General features: G+C 39.5%; 1 protein-coding gene across 2 annotated transcripts in view; it reads left to right on the top strand.

Moving 5' to 3' along the window:
• Window positions 1–13,283, top strand: part of LOC111875440 (serine/threonine-protein kinase Nek7) — a 17,158-nt gene extending 3,875 nt beyond the window's left edge. For both annotated transcript variants that reach the window (XM_023871697.2, XM_023871705.2), the window contains exons 2-7: window positions 2,709–2,950; window positions 3,984–4,203; window positions 5,951–6,153; window positions 8,642–8,755; window positions 11,027–11,208; window positions 12,952–13,283. In XM_023871697.2, the coding sequence (XP_023727465.1) occupies window positions 2,720–2,950; window positions 3,984–4,203; window positions 5,951–6,153; window positions 8,642–8,755; window positions 11,027–11,206 (948 nt within the window). In that variant the 5' untranslated portion in view covers window positions 2,709–2,719 and the 3' untranslated portion in view covers window positions 11,207–11,208; window positions 12,952–13,283. The remainder of the gene's footprint in view (window positions 1–2,708; window positions 2,951–3,983; window positions 4,204–5,950; window positions 6,154–8,641; window positions 8,756–11,026; window positions 11,209–12,951) is intronic.
• The last annotated feature ends 215 nt before the right edge of the window (window positions 13,284–13,498 follow it).

The following is a 13,498-nucleotide window of genomic DNA, read 5'->3' on the forward strand; positions in this document are numbered from 1 at the left end:
GAAGACTTGGTCTTCAAAGATTTGATTATCTTTCTAATCTCAGCAGTTGAGACATACTGCCATTTGATAGATTTAAAAGTAGACGTGTATTTATTGCCCAGATAGTATAATGGGTTGATGTTGGTTAAAGTTTTGTTATTGTTTAAATCATCTATAATTGTCTGAGCTACTGAGGTAGAATATTCGTTAAGTACGTTTGCAATGCACTTTTTATTCTGCATCATACTATTACCAACTTTCAGCGATTGGGGTTCATCCTTCTGAGTTTTAGATCCAGTCTCTTTTTTAATAATTGACCATGTAGTTTTTATTTTATTATAAGATTTTTGGGTTTTGGTGGAAAAAGCCAAAAATAAAAAGAACACTAGAAAGCATAAATTTAGATGGGAAGATAATATTAAAATGGATTTTAAAGAAATAGGCTGAGGTGCTGTGGACTGGATTCATTTGGGTCAGTATAGAGATCAGTGGTGGGCTGTTGTGAGATGGTAATAAAACTTCAGGTTCCATAAAATTTTGAGAATTTCTTGAGTAGCTGAAGAACCATTGATTTCTCAAGGACTTGGTTCCAGGGAATTAGTTTTATATGTTTTGTGGAGGCTATATCTAGCCTTGACTGAACTGATAAAACCCTGCTAAAGTAATTAGCACTTTACAAACCAAGTGCATAATCAGATAATCTTGAATGAATGAATGAATGTATAAGGGGTGGACCTAAATGGCCCTTGCATCTCACCCTACAGGGCTCTATTGTGCTTCATCACATAATCATAATCTCCCTGCTTCTGGTGTGCTGTGTGGAAGTTGTTCCATTAGTTACATTTCTGAGCTTACTGTATGAGATCTGACAAACAAGACTGTACTCACAGTCAGCTCTATAAAATTTATTCTGAACTGCAGTGGTTTTCCTCAGAGTAATTCACTCCTGCAACACATACATGGATTCCAGCATTGTTTCCAGCTGTCATAGCACTCCTAGAAGTAACTGTCTTGTACATTGTACATTGCTTGGAGCAAATGTTGCAATATGAATTTCATCTTTGGTTTCAAAGTGTGGCCGTTTGACAGGATTCAGCATAGTATGGAAAAGGAAAAAATCACACAGAATGAGAGTGTGGTGAGTAAGCATGATCACAGTTAATTTTTTGCCAAAAACTCCTTGGCAGAAAGTGATGAGTGTGAGAATGTGTTTTCATGGTGCAAGATCCACTTGTCCGGGAACAAATCTGGCCTCACATGATGAACCTGCTCCCTCAGATGTTCAGAAACCTGAAGGTAAAACTTCTTGCTCACAGTTTGACTGGGTGTAACAAGCTGGTAATGCACTATCCATTTGCAATCAGAGAAAAAACCAACAGTGTCTTGAGCTTTGATTATGACATACACAAGCTCTTGTGGCAGGGCGAACCAAGAGATTTGCATTGCATGCTCTGCTGCTTTGTCTCAGGGTCATAGTGATAGACCCAACTTTCGTCCCTAGTGATGACTTTGTTCAGCCATTCTGATCCTCAATTTGTTTGCAGAAAATCATTGCAGAATTTACTCCTCTGTTGCGGTTGGTCCTTAGCAGGTTTTTGTCAATATCAACACATAAAATTACTTCGTTAACAAACTCTTGCTCACAGTAAGTCATGCAGTCTCTCTGTTGATATTCAGTTCTTCTGCAGTCATTCTGAAACACGTCAACCATTCCACAGCAGAGTTCTCAAGTTCTCAGCTTTGCAATGTCTTCATCTGATTCTGATGGTGCTGGATATAGAGGTTGACTGTTAAATTCAGCCTTGTTCCTCCATCTCCAAAAACCATTTAGCACTGCTTATCAAGATGAGCTATCCAAGCATTACATCAGTTAAAGCACAAGAGCTCTGTATTTTCCAGACTTAAGATAAGTGGAGTCTGGACTTGTACTTATAGGTAGTCATGTTCACCATTGACCAGAGAAAGACTCATGCTTTGCAGTGTTCCCAGTCCCATTATTTAATTGTCAGACCATGGATATTTGTATTAGATATATTAGTCTTTTACTCTGAAAGAAGAACATACACTACAAGTATTAGTAAATGTTTTGTCATAAGAATGATGACAACTGGGTGATGGAGAATGTTGCATGATGAGCAGCCTTGTGATATATACAGGTCACCCAGCATTGTCAGAGTAGTGGCAGTAAAATGTGGTCATGAGTCGAACGGAACTCAGACCTGAAAGTGACTGCACTGGCGAGTACCAGCAGCAATTGTGAATTACAGACCCATCCTCTCATTATAAAAGGTGTTACATAAGGATTATAACCACAAGTGTTCAGTTGGAAAGTAAAATTACTGGTCGTGAGTCTCAGGAGGCTTGTCACCAAGACAAACTGAATGGCGGTAAATCACCAGTCATAAAGTAACTCTGACTCTCTCTCTGCCAAAGTAGTGATCTGGAAAGTTAAACTAGACTGGACAGGCATATCGAATGGAAGAGACAAATGGTGGGAAATCTTCTTGGAGAAAGAACGGTTAGAAGACTGAGAAGAAACTGGGAGGATAACATTGTGATGGGTCTTAAAGAAATAGGTTACCATAGAGTTAATTATAACTTAATTCAGTTTCTAAAGCCTTGTTTTTGAAAATGGGGTGCACTATATGCAAGTAAGGTTTGTATTAAAGTAAGAAAGACTTAAAGAATATTCTTCATACCACTTCCATGTTAATAATTGTGTTTCACAGATTGGTGCAACATGAGTGATGCTGAAATCTTGGCCCTGACAGCTAATTTGGGTGCCTCTGTTTATCAGTCACTGACCATATTTGATGTGGAGAAGAAAATTGGCAAGGGTCAGTTCAGTGTGGTATATCGTGCTCGTTGTCGAACAGATGGAGCTATTGTTGCCCTTAAGAAGGTGCAGATATTTGAAATGATGGATGCCAAAGCACGTCTGGATTGCATGAAGGAAATCAACTTACTGCAGGTATGTCATCTTCTGTTATCTAATGACATTTACTGCCTATTTTAGCAAACTTCATGTAACTATCATTAGAATGCTAGGACAGGCATATAAAGTAAGAAATTTTTCTTATGTAATCTTTTACATTTCCATATTAGTTTATTTATCTTAGGGCGAAATAAGCGGCCTCCACAGTCTAGGGGGAACGTTCCCACCTCATGACTCAAGGTACGCGTGTTCAAACCTGGCGGAGGTCGTGGAATTTTTAAGGGCAGAAAAATTCAGGGACCAAGTCCTCCAGGAGGGACTTTTAAGCCGTGGGTCCTGTGTCGTAGCTTTACGACATGTAAAAAAACCTCATGTCTCAAGGAGGCCTCTGAGCCAAATTATAAGGACACTTCCCGCCCAACAATAGTCTCTAACGCATCTGGTAGATGGGGGAAGCATCTAGATACCGCTGAGCCAGTAGAGGCCGAACTCACTGGCTGAGTCGGGACTGATGGCATCGACCAATACTGGTAGGGTATAGAGACTGGTAGAATATCACAAGGGGACGTACAGTAGACCACTGGTCACAGTGCATGGGGAAACCCACCCCCTCCAATAATAATAATAATAGTAGTAGTAGTAGTAGTAGTAGTAGTAGTAATAATAATAATAGGGCCAAATATTTTCCTTAGCACATTATTGTCTTTAAGTACTTGCAATTTATGTCCATCCTTCAGAATATGGAATTAAACACCAAAAATGTATGGAATGGTGGGCAAATTCACTCTGATGCATAGGTCTTACTTCTGAGTATCTTTGAATGTAGACGAGATGGCCACAGTTTCAGAAGAACCTCCTGCCTCCATCCCCACTTTTCTTACCTAAAGATGGGGGCAGCAGGCTCCCCCAAAATGTTGATATCTGTCTACAAAGCTACAGCAGTACAACCATGAAGACCATCTTCATATTCACTGCCTAAGAACCTTCAGTCTTAAGTATGTTACTTTACTCACGTTATATAAATCTCTCTGTTGTGTCATTGTTAAGCCATTATTTCCTTTCTCCTCAGCAACTGAACCACCCAAATGTAATAAAGTATATCTCATCATTTATTGAAGACAATGAACTGAATATTGTGTTGGAGTTAGCTGATGCTGGAGACCTCTCTCGCATGATCAAGCATTTCCGCAAACAGCGACGACTCATCCCAGAGAGGACAATATGGAAGTATTTTGTGCAGCTATGTAGTGCTGTGGAACACATGCACTCCAAGAGAATAATGCATCGAGGTTAGCTGATACAGACTGATTACTACCAGTGGCAATGGGTTTATAATTGATAATTGGTAATTTATTTAACATTCACAATTGTTGCACAGGCACAATTGGACAAGTCGGTTAAAAACAACCAAACACTGCATGTCAACAACTCTTAAAAATGTACTAGTTACTTTTCTGTTTTCAGAAGTTACATAGCATCAGAATGTGAACACCAAGTTGGTAATGGTATACTAGGATACCATTTTAACATATTTAAGAAAGATTTGAAGTATTTTCTCTGAAGGGGAAAACAACTGAAACTTTAAGAAAATTGGTTTCCACAGGCACTTAATTGGACACTTAAAGCTACAGAGCAGGAGTGCTGACCATCATGTTCAACAATAGCAAATTGTGTAACTCCTTAAAATCTTTGATTTGGTCCTGGTCATTCGTGATTGTTTTCAGCAAAGCCAAAATTCTATTTTTCTTTATCTCTTTACCTCATTTCAGTAGCAAAAGTGTGAATATGTAATGGGACAAGTGTGTGTTACTCAAATGGATAGACTATATAGGAACTAATAATAATCCATGTTGCTAGTTCTGATGCAGTTTGTATGAATAGGATGATTATATTTTAAAATCAAGAACTTTAATATAGAATGTAAATCTTGCATCCCATTGCTATTCTGGAAGTTATAACTGTTGTCATGTTTTTGTTCTTCACAAGTTGAAAATAGTGCAATACAGAACTGTCTGTTGGTATTAAGTCACACTTCCTCCAGCAGCAGTTCACAGAAATATTGTCATGTAATCATAGGCCAAATTTACAAAAAGCAGTTCTCCCTAAATTTGAAGCTACCACACCAAATTTGTTCCTCTTAGCGGTGCCATTTCAAGAAGTTCAGATGTACTGAAGTGAACACTAACCTCAAATTTCCCATGGTCATCATGTTAATATTCTTAATACACCCTCTCAATAAATAAGACACATAGTAATAAATGTATTCCACATATCCAGGAGCCCAGTGTGTCGTCAGGTACATTCAAATCAAATTCATGTGTGGTTATGGCATGCAGAGTTGACAGCTTCTACTGAACACAGAAATACCTAGGAAATGCTGGTTTTAGGTCTTCACAGTCGTTTGTTGTTGACTGTGGGCCCCAGAACAGAATTAACACCTATGAATTGCCTGAAAGTATCACCTAGTTTTAGCATTGGTATCATGGAGTCTCAGTACAACATTTAGAATTTTGGTCCTGTAAACAGAATTCACTCTTAATTTACTTTCCTTTCAAAGGAAAGATACATCCTTATTCTAGAATACCAGTCAAGGTGTAGTGGTAATGCTTCAGCAGTTCATTCACCAAATATATTATTGCTTACCTGCAAGGAGGAATTTATTGCTCTCATTTAATACCAAGATGGTACTTTCAAATGATCGTGTCCTTCCAAGTCCTTACATGCCCTCCATTAATAGTCACTTTTCCATCTCGTTTGATGCCATGTAACTTTTGCAGGTGACACAGCATTGTTAAATAATCCAGAATCATTCTGTTGTTTCACTCACAGAAAACAAAGTATTCAATATTGTACCCATGAAGGAAAAAAGATAAAATTTGTTCCATATTTATAAAAATTCATCAAATGAAGAATGGAAAATGTGACAAAATGTGGAAATTTTGTCCATAGGCTGTTCAGAATTGTACATTACATCACCAAACTGAACTCTGGAATGTTATTTTATAAATTAAACACAAAAGCATTGTGTTATTGCAGATATCAAACCAGCAAATGTGTTTATCACTGCCCAGGGTGTTGTGAAACTGGGTGATCTTGGCCTTGGACGGTTTTTCAGCTCAAAGACAACTGCAGCACATTCATTAGTTGGCACACCATACTATATGAGCCCAGAGCGAATACATGAGCATGGGTACAACTTTAAAAGTGACATTTGGTCACTTGGTTGTCTACTGTATGAGGTAAGCACAAGTTACAGTTCATGAAGGTGAGTGCACTGTTGATTGCTGTTAGTGCCCCTCTCCGTGGATTAAGCTCAAGTCTGGTCTGACTATGTAGCCTTCCTTTCAGTGGTCTTCCACTTGTTTATTACCATCAGTTGATGTTTCGACCAAAGTAGGTCATCCTGTCATAAAACCTTTCTGTTAATTCCTCATCGCACCATAACCCCCCCCCCCCTCACTGAACGCTGCAATTGAGGAGGTAGCACTCCTGCTTCATATTTTTGAGGTTCCAGGTTCCAATTTTGCCAGAGAAACCAGCCACTCTGACAGGTTAGTCATGATGTTCTCAGTTCCTCCAGCAGATGCTAGGAAAGTACCTTAAATTAGGCCATTACCACTTTTTCTCTGCCCTTTCCATTTCATTTAAGATACTGTTTGTTGCTATATAGTTGGAACTGTTGAAAGCATTAAATACACCATAAATAAATAAAGAGTTCCTATCTTCTGGGATATAATACCATGTAGTCTGATGAGAGCCAGCTTACTTTGTGGGTCTTGAATTTTATCTAATATTTATGTATGATAGATGTCAGGCCACGCCATAGCTCAAGCATTTAGTCGCTGGCTTTCCACTGCGGTGGCCCGGGTTCGATCCTGGGTCTGGTCAAGTGGGATTTGTGGTGGACAAGGTGGCGCTGGGGCAGGTTTTTTCGAAGTACTTTGGTTTCCCCTGCCAGTTTCATTCCACCAATTGCTCCATAATCACCCTCACCTATCATCTGGGGCTGGTACAATAGGCCAGAGGTGGCCGCAGTATAAGGGACTTAGTCCCACCCCACTAGCAATAAAAGAACGTATGATAGGTACCTTGTGTGTGAGTTTATGTTAAATGAATTGTAAAACTAGCTTCCATGTTTACTTCTATGGTGAAACTGAAGAAGTTACTTGAGTTCTGGTTTTTCATTATTAAATACTTGTCTAGAATGTGGTGGGACAAATTTCCTTAATGTAAAAAACTATTTTTTTTAAATCATTTATATCTACTGGCAAAATAACATTTAAACATTTAAATATCCCAGGGTTCATAATGTTAAGGTCCATTTTATTGTTAGTCCCCAATCTATACCTAGTTCTCCAAAGTGTTCTCTTCCCTTCAAATTTACCAATTAAAATTTTGCAGTTATTTCTCATCATTCCCTTGCATACTATTGGTCCATCCATTTTGCCCCCCTTGACTTGATTACCCTAATATTATTTGATGAAGAATACAAATAATGCTCTTCAATATACAACTTTCCTTATCCTCCTGATATATCTTCCCTTGATTTGAATATTCTCAGCACCCTGGTCTCTTTCATTCTCAGTCTGTGTTCCACCCAGGAAGTGAGGGACCAAGTTTAACACCCATATAAAAAAAACACACTCCATGGCTTTAGTCTGCAAGTGAACTATACCAACTGAGTGACCGCTGCTTGTCAGCAAAGTTAGTGCCAACTGTAGCAGATAGAGGGTGTCCCGTGGTCGGCGCAATGAATTCCCACGGCCGTTAATTTTGGCTTTCTAGACTGGAACCGCTATTTCCTTCAAATAGCTCCTCAGTTATCCTCATGAGGCTGAGTGGACCCTGTTCCAGAACCACTACTTCTCAGAAAATCTGGTAGCGCTGGGAATCGAACCCAGGACCTCTGTATCTGTAGCCAGGAACTCTGACCACTAGACCATCATGTAAAATTATTGTTGTATCTTATTCATAACATTAACATTCTTTTTAATCTGGAAATGATTTAGTGCTGCTGTTCTAACATATTTTGTTTCCTAATTTTTTGACGCATTATTAGCTAAAGATCACTGTCTTCCAGGATGTGACACTGTGTAGTTTGGCAGATAGGTACCAATATATCAGATTACAAGCATCTTCTACCCTGAAGATGGAGACCACAAGTTCCTCTGAAACAGTGATACTTACCTGGCAAACTACACAGCACACATACCAGAAGATGGTAATTTACAGTCACTGCTGAACCTCTGATCTCACTGTGCATTAGCTGATTTTACAGTATGATTTTTATCCTGTATGAGCTGGCTTAGCTCAGTCAGTGTAGTAACTGAGATGTGGGTTGGATGACTTAGGAATCGGGGTTCTCTTTTCAGGAGGAACAGCAGTTTTTTTGTTCTCAGCAGCATTCAAGACAATCTCTTGGGCCTACCTACCCTCCTGTCCAGTGGGTATCCTGGAACCTTTCCCCAGCGTTAAAATAGTCAGTCACTCATCTCCATAGGTTAAGAAAGCTCGAAGCTATACCTCCACTCCTCAACACGTGTTTATAGCATGGTGCTTAATAAAGCACAGGAACAGCTTTAACTTTACCTGCTCTCTAGTGATCGAGACATGAAATATTCTTAGTTTTCTCTGTGTTTACATATTGTTTCTATTGTTCCACTTATCACTTGATATTGATGTGTCTTGTTGCTGCCAGTCTATGACTGTGAATTGTGTTTATGGCAGATGGCCGCCCTGCAGTCACCATTCTATGGGGAGAAAATGAATCTCTACACACTGTGCATGAAGATAGAGCAGTGTGACTATCCCCCACTCCCAGCTGATATCTACTCAAAAGAGGTGGGTTCTTCTGCAATGAATAACATGGTCATAGTTATTTCATTTAGTGATTTTAATCTGTATATGATAATATTGCCATTTGTAGGGTTTGAGAAATATGGTCATCCACTCATCTCAGGAGAACTGACATTATATGCTGGTGAGCTCACAACAATTATATTTTAATGGATCATAGGTTCCATTTGCCTGTAGGCTACAGAACTACATGGGAAACAAAATACATCTGATAATGAGAACCATATGCATGTAGATAGACTTGAAAGGATTCTGACGATGGTGTGTACTGTACTTCTTTTGGCTTATTTTGGACTTCACCCATCGTCTGGTATGTAAAAGACAAAAGACCACGACGTTTCGGAGACTGGATCTGTCTCCGTCTTCAGGTGGGTAGGGAAGGATAAACCTACTCAGTTGGGCCCATTAGAAAGAGCTAGTCTCAATCGCTGGACAAACCCTGGTCTGTAGAAAAACAACCTATGAACAACCAACAACTGGTTCCATCAGTGGGAGAAAAGAATAAAATCATGTTTTTACTGTGATTTTATTCTTTATCCACCTGAAGACGGAGACAGATCCAGTCTCCGAAACGTCGTGGTCTTTTGTCTTTTACATACCAGACGATGGGTGAAGTCCAAAATAAGTACATATGCATGTACCTTATTTCAAGTACTGTTTTTTAGATTCAAGTGCATGGCATGAAGTGAGAACAAGAGTTCCACAAATTTTTCACAGTTTCATAAATTATAAACAGTATTCTTTGAGAACATTTTATTATTAATATTTTTTTATTTTAGTTCCATATCGTTTTTAATTGGTTTTGTGAATACGGATTTATGAAAAATTTTTAATAAAAAAAAGTAAAGGTATCCCTGTAACAGGCCATGGAGGCCCATGGGGTTGTGAGATGTTGAGGTTCCCACATTCTCTAGACAATCGGCTCATAGATGGCGGCAAGGTTGTCAGTCCTACATGCCAGCTGCCCTTTACCCCCAAGAATATTCCAAGAATGTTCCAGGTACTCATTTCTGTTAGAGGGTTAGTCAACCCCAGGACAAAAAATTGTTAATACAAATATGAATCACTATATTTACCAGACATTTTCTGAATGATAAATTGAATACATCCTTTAACATTCTTCCTATTTCCAGATCAATAAATCAGTGTTATAAGCTGGTGTAATGTAACTTTGCAGTGAAAGTGATAACACTCTTATGTGAAGTGACAACTTAAAGGCTGGAGACTGATAAATGAATTTTTAGGTTGGCAAGTAGGACTTTGCATAATTTCTGAAGCCCTGGCCATTCATAAGTTATGAAGCTTTCTTAATGTTCAGTAAGCATGAAAGATAGTCCTCTTTATGACTTCCTTATTATTTTATTTTATTTTTGGTTTTTAATAGGGATTTTAATGGCTGATATTGCCTAATGTCGAATGTCTGGGTTATTAATGAATAATGAATTCAAAAAGATGTGAAAGGAAGCAGCCATGGACTAAGTTAAGGTACTTCCCTGTTATTTGCCTTGAGGATCTGAGGAAAAGTACAGAATAATCACAGTCAAGATAACCTGAGGTTTGAACAAGGACTGCCTGAAAATGAAGTAAGAGTGCAGCCCACTTGCCTACAGTTGGTCTCATTGCGTTTTGTGGCCTGTCAGTTATTTACTAGTTGAAGAAAACAAGTTTGTTACCTTGTAAATGCACAGTGACTGGTAATGGAGTTATGAAAGGTCCATTATAATTAATACCAAAGCCAATATTGTGAATGAATTCAAGCCAGTTTGATCAATCTCCCATCAGAGACAACAGACATTAGAAATTTCAGACGAAAGTCAAATGATCGGGACCAATGGTAAGCAATTGTAAAAGAGGACAAAATTCATCATGGACTGCAGCCCTTGCAGAAGAAGATGGAGGAGGAGCAGGAGCAGGATGATGATAATGAAAGTGGTAGTTGTGGTTGTGGTGATGATGATGATGATGATGATGACAATGATTATATCCCTGTGATCAATGTCAATACATATTAGCCTCTCATTTCCATCCCAAATGGTCAGTATGTCCTGAGGTTCCCCTCCAAAATTCTGCACCAACTGTTGTGTCACCCATCTGAATTTAAACTTATGAATATTCCTCATTAATTAATTGTGATCTGTACAAATAACGAATTTCCTCATTATACCGTGTCCTAAATTTCCCACTAATTCTCCCAGTTATCACTCTGTAGATTTAGAGCACTGCAAGTTGATGTGATGTCTGACATTTTCTCAAAAGTTGCGAGATTTGGTGGGTGCCTGTATAAATGCTGAACCATCAAAGCGACCTGACATCAGCTACGTGTATGGAGTGGCACGTGAGATGCATGCCCGCAACCAGATAACAGGTAGTGCTGTGTCAATGGCACATGACCACCAGCAGGCCATACTAAGACACCATGACTGGCCATTACAATAAAGGTAAATTGCCTAACTTATGGTTTGATTTTTAGATTCTTTATATATTCATTCTCACTTTCCCAAATGGTTATCACTGACAAGAATAATCACTATGATAACAGTCTACTTTTTATCAACTCTCCAAGGTAGATGTGGCATAAGAAATACAGTGACTTGCTACTTTTGGCCAAAAGAAAAACATTAAAGTAACAGTGCTTTATTCTGTACCTGCTGAGATTACAGTCTTCCAGGATGTGATCCTGTGTAGTTTGGTAAATGGTTACGAAAGTCTTGTAGGAACCTACTGCCTCCATCATAATGGGAGAAGAATGAGATGTATGGGAAAGAATTGGTGCAGGTATACAGAAAGAAGGAACAGGACTGGGGCTATGAGTGAACCAGTGGCCCTGAACAGGATTCTTCTGTAAGAGTATGTGGGAACATTCCCACAGCATCTGGCAGAGAATCGTCACCCCTTTCAGAAAGTGCCAAACAGGCAGCTGTGGCCAGAGCGACGCTGATATTTACACAGCACTCGATGTCCAACCCACTTGCAGATCATCACGTGCGATATTCAGTCACATTGCTGGCACCACTCATATTTATACGGCACTTGATGCCCAGCTCACTTGTAATCATTACACGCGCTAGCCATTCAGCGCTCACAATCGCAACTGCAAATTTCGCTACTCCATCAAGCATGGTATAAAAGGCGGAGCCCCAAGCTCACAATCATCAGTCGACACCCTCGGTTCATCCCAAGACAGCAGCCCAGAGGCATGAACTCTTCACAGCAGCAGGCAACTGTCGTAGTTGCCGCAAGCCTCCAGCGACCAGGCAACTGAAGTAGTAGCTGCAAGCCTCCAGCAACCAGGCAACCAAAGTAGTAGCCGCAAGTCTCCAGCGACCAAGCAACCGAAGTAGTAGCCGCAAGTCTCCAGCGACCAGGCAGCGAACGTAGCTTCCACACCTCCAGCAACCGGCCGAGGTAGCTGTTTCTACTGGCGCGCGCAGGACTACATCACCATCCAGACAGGCCAGCTGAAGGGCTGTAAGACTCCGCCTACTATGGAGGAACAAGAGTCTGCTGGCACACTCGCGGTGGAACAGTGAGGGCAAATCAGTGAGAATAGGCAAATAGCAAACGCATATGGTGAACATTAATAATGACCCCACAAGTAGATGAAGTGCAGTAGGTTTCTTAAAAACGCTGGTACATGTTTACCAAACCACACAGTGTCAGAGCCTGGAAGACCATAATAATGACAGTCACCACCATGATGAGCTCAAATCTCATGCATCATATGTTGGTTCTCAAAACCATATGTCTGAAAGTACCATTTTTATTTTGTATATATTTGTATATATGCATATAGGATATTGGTGGGAAAGCCAGAAGGAAAGAGACCACAGGGAAAACCAAGGCATAGGTGCGTGGACAATATTAGAATGGATCTTAGAGAGATAGGATGGGATGGTATGGATTGGATAGATCTGGCTCAGAATAGGGACCAGTGGAGGGCTCTTGAGAACATGGTAATGAACCTTCGGGTTCCATAAAATGCTGGGAAATTCTAGAGTAGCTGCAGAATTGGCGGCTCCTCCAGAAGGGCTCAGCTTCACGAGTAAGTAAGTAATATATCTGTATATATAGATAGCTTGACAGTCTCATAAGGTTACAATTTTTTGTCTTTAAAGGAAGAAAAGTCAGCTCAGAATACACAATTTATATGGTTTATTATGTTTTATTCATCTCTTTTCCAGAGTAAGGTATATACAGGAAGGTGAAGACTTCAAGTTTTGGTCTCTACTACACTAAAGTTGTTGAACACGGCATTATTTAAGCAGTTTCCCACATCAGAAAAATTTGGATGCAAGCGTGAATTATATTAGAGCACGTGTGAAGTGAATTGAAACAGTCAGGCATTCCACATCATGCATCCACCACATAATGATGACAAGACTGAGTTTTAAATGGGTAATATGTGCCTTGCCAGAAATTATTCTAGTGTTGTTTGTTACATTCAGTTTATTTAAGAACAATTTTATCAGCATTAATGTTTGTCTTTTCAATAAATGTTTAATTATTGAAGTCATGTTAAGATATGGTAATAATAATAATATGCTAGTTATCCTTGCATCATAAACCCCATTGCAGACATTCGTCCATTTCCTGATTCTGAACTTATTCACATCGTCCAAGCCTCTCCATTTGATGTCTTTTATAGCCAAATGGTAGAATGCTACAAGGAGCAACAAGAGGCTGGAGCTTATTTGATTAGAGTTTAACATATCACATAACTTTTTGTCA

Source organism: Cryptotermes secundus, unplaced genomic scaffold (assembly GCF_002891405.2).
Source record: "Cryptotermes secundus unplaced genomic scaffold, Csec_1.0 scaffold589, whole genome shotgun sequence".
Classification (NCBI taxonomy): domain Eukaryota; kingdom Metazoa; phylum Arthropoda; class Insecta; order Blattodea; family Kalotermitidae; genus Cryptotermes; species Cryptotermes secundus.